This window comes from Scophthalmus maximus, chromosome 7 (genome assembly GCF_022379125.1).
Source record: "Scophthalmus maximus strain ysfricsl-2021 chromosome 7, ASM2237912v1, whole genome shotgun sequence".
In the NCBI taxonomy this organism is placed as follows: Eukaryota; Metazoa; Chordata; class Actinopteri; order Pleuronectiformes; family Scophthalmidae; genus Scophthalmus; species Scophthalmus maximus.
In genome coordinates, this window is record NC_061521.1 from 11,547,495 (window position 1) to 11,559,764 (window position 12,270).

Below are 12,270 nucleotides of genomic sequence, written 5' to 3' on the forward strand. Positions count from 1 at the left end.
CACTGCTGACGACTTCATGGTCTCAATCGCTAATTTCAAGTCTCCTTCAATACAGCATGATGTTCACTTAGTAAATGATAGTCCCAGTCGAATAGACGATAAAGCAGTGTATACAGTGGGGCATGGATACAGCGTGATTGACAGCTAGTACTGTCCAATGGTTGCAGGTCGTATGTGTTGGCGGATGTGCAGTGGACGAGCTCTCAGTCTGGCCAACAACCCCCCCGCTCCTCCAAATACGGTTACTTCTGGTCTCCAAAGAACAAGATGGCGCTGGCCAGGATGCCAAACACGAAGGTTCATAATGGCAGATCACAAACTAATGGGTGACATCACGTCAGGTTGCCACTCGGTTGGATGACACATGAGAGAGAATGTGCCATAGCCCGTGTGTGTTTTTGTGGGGCTCTGGTGATAGGGGAGAGGCCCAGGTGTTTGTTTACACCCGTACCACCATAAGTGGCCATAGCTGGGCCCCGCCGCTGAGCTGGGCTGAGCTTGGAGGCCAGGCGGCAGGGCTTTGTGTACAGAAGCTGCTCAGTGTGCTTACATTTACTGAACTTGTTCAAGTATCGCTGTCATTGTGGAAAAAGAGCCAAACAAGGCACTGACAGTCGCAGCCCACACAGCTCTTGGAGGAGTACACACAAAACAAAACTTTTTTCGTGTGTCCCCAACTCAATGAAAGTTTGACCCTAGACATCAGTCGTAGACTTCTCTATCAGTTTGATAGTATATCACGTCGATACTGACATTTGATACAACTGTAACATGGAATCAATACAATTCTTGGCGAAGGAATTTGGAGATATATTACCTACTGTGATGAAATCTGCATGTCGCTTCTACTTAGTAGAAGTACAGAAGGTTTTGTTACCATGATTTGGGGCAGGCCATGGCCACTATGGAGACAAGTTACTTCAACTTTAATTCTGTCGTCCACAGAGTGTGTGGCTGGCTGAACCCCTCTTTGACCAAAGGTTACATGTGAGTGAAAGGTTGTAAGTTACACATTTTATCCCTATATTTAACTGTTCAGTTGACTGTTCAGATTTTGAATAATTCTTGACTTTTAGCTTAAAATGTGACCTACAAGTGATAAGGGCAGGGAATGTTAACAATCACCTTAAAACATTATTAGTATGGGGATGTCCATGCCACAGAGAAAACATTTCTACCCTTCAAAAAACAAGTTCATTGGAACCACAATCCGCAAGTGATGTGCTTTCTCAGTGGTCAGCAGAGAATGTACGCCATGCACTCAATAATGTGTGCAAAATTTGCTGGGAAAATAACTTTTTTCAAAGTGAGGATTTGATTAAAAAACCTGAACAGGACACGTGACCATTAGCTAAAATCTGCAACCGTATGAGCCACAACTCTCTTGGGATCGCGTTCCACACGATTTGGAAACCTGGCTACTGGGATTTTCCCCCATTCAGTCACAAGAGCATAAGTGACTTCAGACAAGAAGTCGGCATTCAAAATCATCCAAACATTGTTTGAAGCGGTTAAGATCAGGTTTCTTAGCAGGGAAACCCAGAACTCCACTCAAAAAAAGAAGTCTCCTTGGACCTCACTTTGTGCACTAGGGCAGTTTCATGCTTCCCAAAAATGTTTGCCACAAAGTTGGATGCAAACTAGTGGATAAAACACAACTAAATGTTGTAAAATTAAGATTTACCATAATTGAAACATAGCAGCCAAACCATAAAATACAGCATCAGGCCAAAAGTACAGAAATGTGAGGCGACAGACATGTCTACACACTTTTGGCTTTAACTGTGAGCAGGTCGGATTTCTGCTGAAGGGCTATTTCATATTCCATACACATTACTGTGACAAAAGTGGAGATTATTCCATTGTGCAGGTCGTGAGGATGCTTTGACTCATGTGTTAGACGATCCATCCCGATGGATACAGCAGCCCACCAATCTGCCCTTTTTAATACATTTTTAAGAAGAATCCCTTCTACAGGCCAATCGCGTAAAAAGCAATGGGAATATTACTGTACCAAATACTTGATTGGAGAAAATACTGTAGGGGTCTCTATCCAATACAAGCTGCAGACAATGTCTGGCTCACTACTAAGTTCGTCTACGCAGCTTGGCTTAAACAACTATCTTCCTTGGAAGAAGAGCGTCAGGTTTTTATGGGAACAGTTCAGTTTTACAGTACAGCCATAATGAATCAATATTTTTGTGAAACAAATCTCACAACAAACTACTTACTAACAACTACAGTATATGCTTGGATTATTTCCCTGGCCACAGCATGCATGAATAACTTAAACAGTATATACAGTATATAGCAACTTTACTCAATATATTAAGACAGTAACCCACAATTACTCACCAACATAAACCCTTTATACACCGGACTGGACAAATGCACCACTCGCTGCCCTGCGATTGCTCTTATGCTTCTAAATTCCAAACAATAAAAAAACAACATGGCGACTCTTCTGGAAACATTGAATTTCTCCAAAACTATCCTCCAAAATTAGTTTCTAAATTAATCTGAGGTGGGAAATAGGCCATGCAGCTGCAGAGTCATGCCTCATTTTACATCTAAAATACATAGTCCTACCAACTATAACAACATTCTGGGAGTTTGCAAAACAAGGGAGCTGGTTTCTATGTAAACGTTTGCTGACTGGACCAGTAAGTGCACGAGCAAGCTGATTTGGATTTCAAGGCCCAGACATAAAGGTTGTAGTGAAAAGTGAGCTCAAGAGACCTAAATTGACACTTTGAAGCTTTTATATAGAAGTTGTTTTCCTCAGATATTTAAAAAAACGGAATGTAAATGCAGAAATTAAAAAAAACAGATATTATTTTTCAGTTTGCACATTAACCTGCAAACAAATGCATCAGAGCAGCACACATGTTTTCAACTGTAGAAACCGTATTGTTTGAATCCATGCGGGCTGTTTTCACCATCTCTACACTTTGATAATTAAGCTTCAGTTTGGAGGTCAGACAAATGTTCTCATGCAACATTTGAAAATAACATCAACAACCGTGTGCATATATACCAGCGATCCCCCCGCTATGGCACACTACCGACATCTGTGTTGCTACTTTGCTTCCATCATGAGACTAATGTGCCTGTGTGACATAAACTCATCAGGGGAAAAACTGAATAAGGTAGATGAAACACAAAGAGCCTCTTTCTTGTTCAGGCCTAGTTAATATTTTAAAGACGGGGAACATGTGCTGTGGAGCACTGCTTGTGCATCCACATCATAAAAAACACTGCATGCACGATATAACTCATATTCAAGTGCACACAAACATGCACAGCTGAAACTTTTGAAGCTAAATCTCTATTTTCTTTCGCGTTGAAATTCATACAAAAAGGGGTGTGTTTGTGTGTGTGCGGGGGGGGGGGGGTTATTTACTCTGAGCTGTTCAGAGGTTATCAAAACATAAGGTCAAACAGTAATCATAAAGTAATTGTGAGCAACACAATCTCTGCACTGGCACACAGTGTATCATGCTGAAATCATTCACTTGGTTAGCATAACTACTCTAATAAATTAAAACCGTGTTTATTCAAGATTTAATACCTCAATTTGATTTACTGTCCAAAGTAAAACAACAGCAGGAACAAAACACTGATTTTTTTGGCCTGTTTTCAAAAATATGTGACTACCGGTAACAGGTCTGTATTTTTCAGCATCTGTAAATCCTGACTGAACACAACGCAACTACTAGTTCAGATTTTCTCAACGGCTTCCCACCAAAAGTGCCCCAAACGCCTATATTAAACGCTGCATTGCCCATTATATCACATGCACACAGGTCTATATCCATGATACTTCTGTGTTGCCTTCCGTCTTGTGCTACTGTATCTTCAACAACAACCTGCTGAGGGTTTATGTGTCTTAGCTATTCAGGTTAATGCGTTTGCCTGTGGGCCATATTTCCATTCTGGCTCCCTTTGCACACATATCCTTTTCCAAACTGCTGCGCCATTATTGTTCACTCACACCGTCTTTTGTATAACTACAGCCACACTGCTCAGACTAAATCACATTGCCTTCAGAGTGATGGCATTGTTCTTGTAGTCCTCATTAACGCATTTGTTCCATAGTCATTTATAGAAATGATACAGCAAGCTCAAAACATTGTGTGCCAAATCTACAGCCTGATCCAAAGAAAGGGCCTGGGGATGGAGGAGGTGCATGCTGAGGTACCTGCAGGTGAGTGTTTCATGGTAGGGTTTGATGCTGGCGCTGCGATCCCTTCGGACAGGGCCCGGCTCGATGGTGGGCAGGCCTGTGGCCGAGGTGGTGGTGGTCCACGTGGAAGAGATCCTCCTCAGAAGACCAGGGTGGAGACTACGCCTTATACGCTGCACACACGGGAACATTAACATACACGCAGTTAACACTACGGGACAATCTTTCTCATCGCCGTACAATCTTCACCCATGATTGACTTTGGGAGAGAAAAAAACTAAAACAAAAGCAGAAATGCCAGCATTCTGTAATTGTGTTTGTGTTGAGACAAAAGCTCTAAAAGTAGATTAAATGAATGCTTATTGACTCTCCAGTCAACTGGATCATCTAGATGAGACAGTTGTTTTTCCTGCCCAAGATGAAACAGATGATGCAGCTGATGTAACTCATTCATATTTCACTTCATTCACATAGGTGATGGTGACAATTACCACCATCACCGACTGGGGGATATTGGCAGGCACCTGTGCCAAGAATGTTACTCACGGTACATTATTAGGTCCAATATCATGATCGCATTGCACCAATTTCATCACTAGGACTCTGCAAGTGCAAGTCTCTTTTGTCTCGTTCTCTCAGCCGCTTTCATTATTTGCCCGTTCTTTGCTCTCCCTCTCTCTCTCTGGGATTCCCAGTGGTCTGTGCCCTTGTGATGCCTCCATCTGCTCGGTGCCATGCAGCAGCAGCAGCTTGGCACAGCAGCACTAAAGATGGCAGGCTCTCTCTCTCTCTCTCTCTCTCTCTTTCTCTCTCTCTCTCTCAGCCTTCTGCAGGGTGACCTAGTAAAGATCACCTCAGAATCCTGAATGAGCCCATTCACAGCCCGGCGTCATACACTGAGTGCATGCACACTCACTCACACAGGGTGCTGGTTAAGGTCACTTTAGGGGATATTTCCCTGACTTACTATTCCCTTTGGAGCCGTCACACACAAAACACTGAACAGGCAGTGCATATGAACACACATTTATGCACCACAAAATTGCATATATGCAGATTCATAGACCAGGCTAATCCCCCCAAATAAATAATCCTGTGAATGATGGTGATATAAGAATTGTAATACTAATAACTGCATTAAATATGCATTTAACACAGAAACAAACACATTTCACCATCAGCACTTGCCTGGGAAAAGCAGGGCATTTTCACACATGAAAAAAACAAAACAGCTGATCCCTGCTGCTGCCTATGTTTATTCAAGTTTTTGACTTATTTCTGTAACTGTTTATAAGGGAAAGAGAGAGGAATGTTTTACAGGTAGATTCATGTTTTTGCTGTATGCACTGCATATGCTTCTAATGCAGTGGTATTTTTGTAGCGCAGAGAATGTGCCCTGTGTTGCACAATAAATGAGTTTTGGGAAAGTGCTAGAAGAGGCATCAGTATGCACCACGACCGACATCAAACTCTTAGCCAGCAGGCAGAAAAGCAAGCGCAGGACTTTTCATCCCCCCACTAACTGCCTTCCCTGCTCCTGCTCCTCTCCCCGCAGCCTGTTAGAGCTGGGGACGTCGTCCCTGGGGAGTCGTAATGAGAGCAGCCTCGCTGGCCTCTCGACGCGGTTTGTCTCACAGCCACTTTTTACAAAGTTCCGGCGATGTAAAAATACACCTGTCCGACGAGCGACTTGGCTGGATGGCGGCGCAGCCAGCAACCACACGCCAGCTTCCAAGACAGCCGGGATCGGTGTCTTCCTCAGATAATAGTCTGACCCATAATCGGGTTGGGGGGCCAATTTAGTTGACACATACTTGCCCCTCTTTGTAACCTTTTGAGAAACACGTTCACCTTTGTGTTGCTGCCTTTATTCTACTCGACACACACACACACACACACACACACACACACACACACACACACACACACACACACACACACACACACACACACACACACACACACACACACACACACACACACACACACACACACACACACACACACACACACACACACACACTCTGGCCCTGCACATCTGTCATGTTGACACAGCTGTGGCTATGAAAGGGAGAACAGTGCTCCGAGCAGTCGACGTGCTCTATTTTTCTTCACTCAACTCTATGAAAATACACTCCTTCATTTGATGCTAAAAGCTCTGAGAGCAGGAAACACTCATTAGCCGAAACGCGGGCTAAAAGATTAACATGTGTGGGGAGCGCCGCGTGGTGTATAAATCATTTGGCCTTAATAAGGTGGACCGCATTTCCATCTGAGGATCATTTCGGCCGTTTTCAAATGAAATTGTTTTGTTGTCTCTGCGTCTTGACGACGTTTGGTGAACAATTCTGACTTTGGATATTTGGTTGAAACATACCCCACTTTCATATTTCCGTCCTGCACACCTTGCCGGTAAAGCGTAAATTAGGACACTTGCTCGTCGTCTTGTTTCTTTACCTTGTGGATGGACGTCTTCTCTCCTTTCTCCGGCCCCTCCTCTGAGTCCGAGCATATGTAGGCGTCGCTGGGGTTAAGCAGGGGGGCAGGGCGTGGCCGGTGCAGCGGCTGGAAGGTGAGCTGGGTGGTAAGCAGGTTGCTGACAGCGCGCAGTGAGGTGCAGGTGTTTGGGGGCAGGGAGGGGTCGGCCAGCAGGTCTGTGATTAGTCCATGGGCCTCTCCCATCACTGCTATGTCCACCATGACGGTGGTGCCCGATGACTGTGGGGTGACAGAGAAACAAGACATAACAATCACCGCTGCCGCAGCCATTGTGAGTTTCAGCTGATTGATGGCTGGGCCAGGTAGCGGCTGTGCACAGCCCCGGGGTGGCAGGCACGAAGGGCAGGTATATAAACAGCAGCTCCCTTGTGAGGACATGATGTGATTAACAGTAACATTGGCATCAATTGTGCCGTTAATCCTACAGAAGTCGAACTATGCTGTAGCTATCGGTGGTTATACCTTAGTTTAGCATTTAGACAAAGGGCTTCATATTTCTCACTTGTGGAAAAAACTACGTCACTTTCGAGTCAATTCTAAGGTACTTAACTAAAGTTGAACCAGCTAATACAGATTCACATCGAAAGGAGAGAAACTATTTCGAATGCTATTATGAATGTTTTTCCATATCTGCTCCATGTATAAACCGGCAGCTTTTTGTTTGCTATAACAACTTTACAAGGTGATAATATATCAGGTGGTAAGTTGATAATATTTGTGATGCTGACTGTGATGAGAGGCACAGCAAACACTGCTTTACTTTTTAAATACTGAATACACATCAATGTATAAGTAACGTCATATACAATAATAACACTGATGGGGTGAGTTTGGAGTTTGCTTGAATACTTGAGTATTTTTTACTTTTGATATTAGTATATTTACATTCATGTAGAATTCTGAAAGCAGGATTTAAAAAATAATGATTGATTATTATTACATTGCCCTGTCACTATATTCACTTAGATAAATTGCCTGAATGCTTCTTCTTTCATCACTAGTCTTCATTCACTCATAAAATGCTATATCATATAACAACACTATATAACAACAACAACAACAACAACTGAAGGTGATGATAACAAAGACGAAGACTACTTGAAAGCTGTTTGTATGCAAATATGATATGGGATGTCAGTTGTACAGTAGCGGAAAGATAATAACATTTATCAAGAATGACGCTTGTGAAAATAATAAAACAATAGACAGTTGTATTTGGATCGTTATTTGAGGATATATATTTAGTCATAGTGTCAGACTGCGATGCTGCCAGGCTTTGTGAAGACTATTATAGTTGTGGTGTCACACCAACTAAGCGCACATACAGGCAAACACACAAATATGCACACTCCCAACCACTCACACATCAGAGGTTATATTATAAACTTATATGGCTCCCTTTCGCTCAGAGAAATCAAAACCATAACTAAGAGGTCTCAACAACAGCATGAGGCTGAAACATGTTCAGCGCAGCTGCATGTTACTTGATGCTTAATGAATGGACTTATTAGCTGTGTCTCAGAAAGAATCTGACCTTTGACTTCTTCACTCCGAAACCTCTCAGACGACCAACAGCCGTCGTCTGTTTCTGACCGTCTGCCCCACAGCTTTGAAGGCACCGGGGTGGTGTGAGCCTGCCTTGTTTTCACAGGGTAAAGTGAAAAGTTCACCGCCCCGCTTTAATTGCTGAGCCGAGAGCGGTTGAACAACCGCAACTAAACACAGGTCAGTCTCGGCAGCCAGCTAATTTATCTAATAAAATCACAAGTTGCCTTTTTATCAGATTTTTTTTCTCCTCCAGTGTCCCATTCCCTTTGACACCAGGTACCCAGAATCAAGTGGCAAGAGGCTGGCCTGAACAACACATGTTTTAACTTTCAAAAGGTGTGTGTTCAGTGGTGTGAGGAGGACATTCCCCTACACGTGATGATAAATCTGACACGACCAGCATTGGGACCAAGATAATCTCTTATTGAGGACAAGAAGACATCCGGTGGGACGTCTGATGGATCATTCCTGGACAGATGAATATTGTACTCCTATCATCCTTCCTCTCCTCAGCATCTTCTCTTCTACCTCATCCCTATGCTCTGCTCTAATGCATGCTCTGAGGACAGAATGTAAACACCTGTCCCTCAGCTCGTCTACAGGCTTATTGAGGAGTTTGCTAAATGGGGTTAAAGGAGAATAAGAACATCTGGCTGGACTGGGACAACACTAATGCTTAGGGGGTCTGAGCATCTCCGAACTCCTGCGTGTGTGCATACACAAACGCATCTTCAACGTGTCACAACTTTACCCTATAGTTCGCACGCAGCCAATTCAAAAGCCAAGGGGAATCATACAATACATATGCAAAAGCTCACAGAAATCTACACTCTGATTGGCACACAAATCATGGTAATGATGAATGTGCTGGGTTAAATCTTGCACTGAGAGCGGGCCACTCACTGAGAGGTCGGCTGTTGCCTTGAGACCAACAATTTGTATGAGGTTCCTGGCACAACAACTCCCTTCAGCCAATCCTCGTTTATGATGTCATCACATAGAGCGACCCGGACCCTAACCCTATACAAAGCTTCGGGGCACAGTGGGCTCTTGCTTCCACTGAATTTGTCCCTTTATTTGACCTGTGTGTGTGTGTGTGTGTGTGTGTGTGTGTGTGTGTGTGTGTGTGTGTGTGTGTGTGTGAGAGGGAGGATTGAGACCTTCCAACTATCAAACAAAGATGACTGCAGGGAAAGATAGAGAATGTCCTGACCGTCCCTGGCTCAAGCTTTATGGAAGCTGTTATTTGGCTTAGTCTTGGCTGGACGGCGCCTCCTGGTGTTCCTAATCCTCCAACAATCTGCAAACTAAAACTCAAGAGTCATCTGTGGACATCCAGTAACAGATCAAACTGAGGGTAAGTTACATAATGTCAGAAGGTTATATAAGCATTTCCTGTCAGGTTAGATGATCATTTTCATTCATCAGCCATGGCCACCTCTGCGGCAGCAGGCTTCAACTTCTGAGAGAAAGAGATCTCACACAAGCCCCAGTGACTCCAGTGGGAAGAACTGCGAGTATCACAGAGACGAAAATAGGTTTTGGATAGATGTGGTCTAGGCGCGTTTCAAAATCAATCAAAAGTGCTCTGGCATATTTTCTTACCTTGGATACATCTGTAGTGTCCATCAAACACCGTGATTAAAACCAAGGTACTCCGACCTTCCAAATACAATCTCGTTTATATCCTAACCTACACATTCGTATAGCTGTCAACGAATGTCTGCCACCGGCTCACACTCTCACACTTTTTCCGGGATGTTCGCCCTTCAGAGTCAGCGTAGCACGCAGCAGCACAGAGAGATGGGATTAACTACTTGAGATTAAACAGCAAAAAGAAAAAAGTTGTCTCTTTGGTCAGCACAACAACAGCTTTCTTGGACTGAAAATGATTCACCAAAGTGAGATGGATCAGTCTGAACGGGCAACATACACACAGGCCCTGAAAACAGCTGGTAGCAGAAGACCGGGAAACTGACAAGCCGCAGAGAAATACACTGGCACACTGGATGAGCTGCTCATCGGCCTACCGAGTTTACCCTGGCTTTTAATATTTCTTTTTGAATATGAATTTAGATAATTCTTACAAATGATGGAAATAACACTACAACTTTAATTTGTGTCCTTTAGGACACTGAAAACGAGTCTAAACTGACCCAGAAAAACGGAGAATATGTTAAAGCAATGGTTTGACACTTTGGGAAATATATTTGTTGACTTTCTTGCAGCAAGTTAGAAAAGATAATACCTCTCATACTCTCACATCTGTAGGGTGATTATAAAGCTACCACCTGCAACCAGATAGCCCCACACAAAGACTGGAAACAGGAAAAAATGGCTGCCCTCACCCTGTCCAAAGGTTAAAAAAATTGTTTAAAGTAATTCCACCAGCCAGCACCTACAAAGCTCACTAATCATGTAATCTTGTTTGTGATAATTGGTACCTTTAGCTGTAGCCAGCAAGCAGAACTGGACCTAGATTCCATTTTACATAACGGTCATATCGATCTTCTCAGCTAACTCTCAGCAAGAAAGTACAGTAAATGAGTATGTGTCTAAAAAACAAACCAACAAACAAACCAAATCCAAATCCAGCATCTTTAAAGTGACCAACATTCTTTGTGATATGTGGTCATAAGCCACCAGCTTTGCTGCTCCATTAGATAAAAATGACTACAAGCAACTACATGACTCCAATCCACTCAGCAAGCCGATTCATATACCGAACCCTGCGTGAACACTCTGTTATGACATTCTACTATGAATAACAACAGTGTACATGATCAATGTTCTTACTGTTTGAACACAGTTTGGAACAGTACATCAATAGACTTGCCATAGATTAACACCAGAGCAGCAGTTCATGTAAACCCGACCAAGGGCCAGTCAAAACAAACCAGCCATCACTCCTGAAGAGTGAGAAGCTGTTTGTCCACACAGGCGCTCTGTACTTCAGGCCCAACTGTGTCTGGAGCTTTAGTTGCAGTAAAATGGACCAAAAATGGACCAGGGTATGTTTGCAAAATAACTCATAATAATCTGGATTCTTAATCTGAACAAGGTCGATGGAGATATGACCAAGAATATTTGATAGAAATACTTCCATTTTTTTCTTCTTCTTTCTGATTAATAACTAACTCAAACTACACCAATCCCTGAGGTGATATTTGAAAACATAGAATAAATCATGCTGACAAATCTTTGCCAAAAATAGTGTTTGAGTAGGAATACACAATATTTAAATGTGGTGCAATAACTTCATGTAGTAGTAGTAGTAATAGTAGTAATAGCTGTAGTAGTAGTATTTAAATTGAAATTTAAACACATTTTACAACAAATACGGCAGGAGGGCAGAAGAAAAAAGCTTATACTGCATACAGTATGCCTGCCTCCATCCTTATTAATCTTAGCTACATTTCAGAAATAAAGACAAATCATTTTGTACCCCTCAAGAATAAAAAAAAAGAGAAGGGAATTGCACATTTTGAAAGTGAAAAACACTTCTTCTTCTAATCCCTTTTTGGCTTTTTGTACAGTAAACTTAAGAATAAAATACAAATGCAAAATACATATTCCTCTCAAATCACATTTGCGCTCTTGTAAAACACTTCATAGCACGCTCAAAAGTTACAGTTCTGATGTAAACAACACCATCTACTTTAAAATGTGATTGTTGGTGTTTCGGCTGTGTCCCCGTATTTCTTTGCCAATAACTCTGCAGAAGATGTCTAATGAGGATTATTAATGGGATACACAGACAGAGAGGTCACATATTTGGGAATTCTGAGACGGTCCCCTACATGCACTTTTAACCCCTGAACTCCCTCATCTAAACACACAGTCCCATGGGCCTCCAGTGGAATGACAATGAAATGTGGGCTTCTTGAAATTTTGAAATGGTGAGAATATAATGTGTCCCAGAGGAGAGCTAGAATCCGGACACATGCCTCGGGGGCCTACTAGAGAAGGAACTGTTTTGGATTTTCTTGGAAAACACATTCAATTCAATAATGTCAGCAGCTCTGGCTCTTCATGAG

The 12,270-nt window shown here is 42.7% G+C and overlaps 1 protein-coding gene across 5 annotated transcripts in view; it reads right to left on the reverse strand.

Moving 5' to 3' along the window:
- pde3a (phosphodiesterase 3A, cGMP-inhibited) overlaps positions 1-12,270 on the reverse strand; it is a 64,066-nt gene that overhangs the window by 12,349 nt on the left and 39,447 nt on the right. For all 5 annotated transcript variants that reach the window (XM_035642348.2, XM_035642347.2, XM_035642345.2 and 2 more), the window contains 2 exons: positions 6,644-6,904; positions 4,202-4,359 (listed from right to left, as the gene is read on the reverse strand). In XM_035642348.2, the coding sequence (XP_035498241.2) occupies positions 4,202-4,359; positions 6,644-6,904 (419 nt within the window). The remainder of the gene's footprint in view (positions 1-4,201; positions 4,360-6,643; positions 6,905-12,270) is intronic.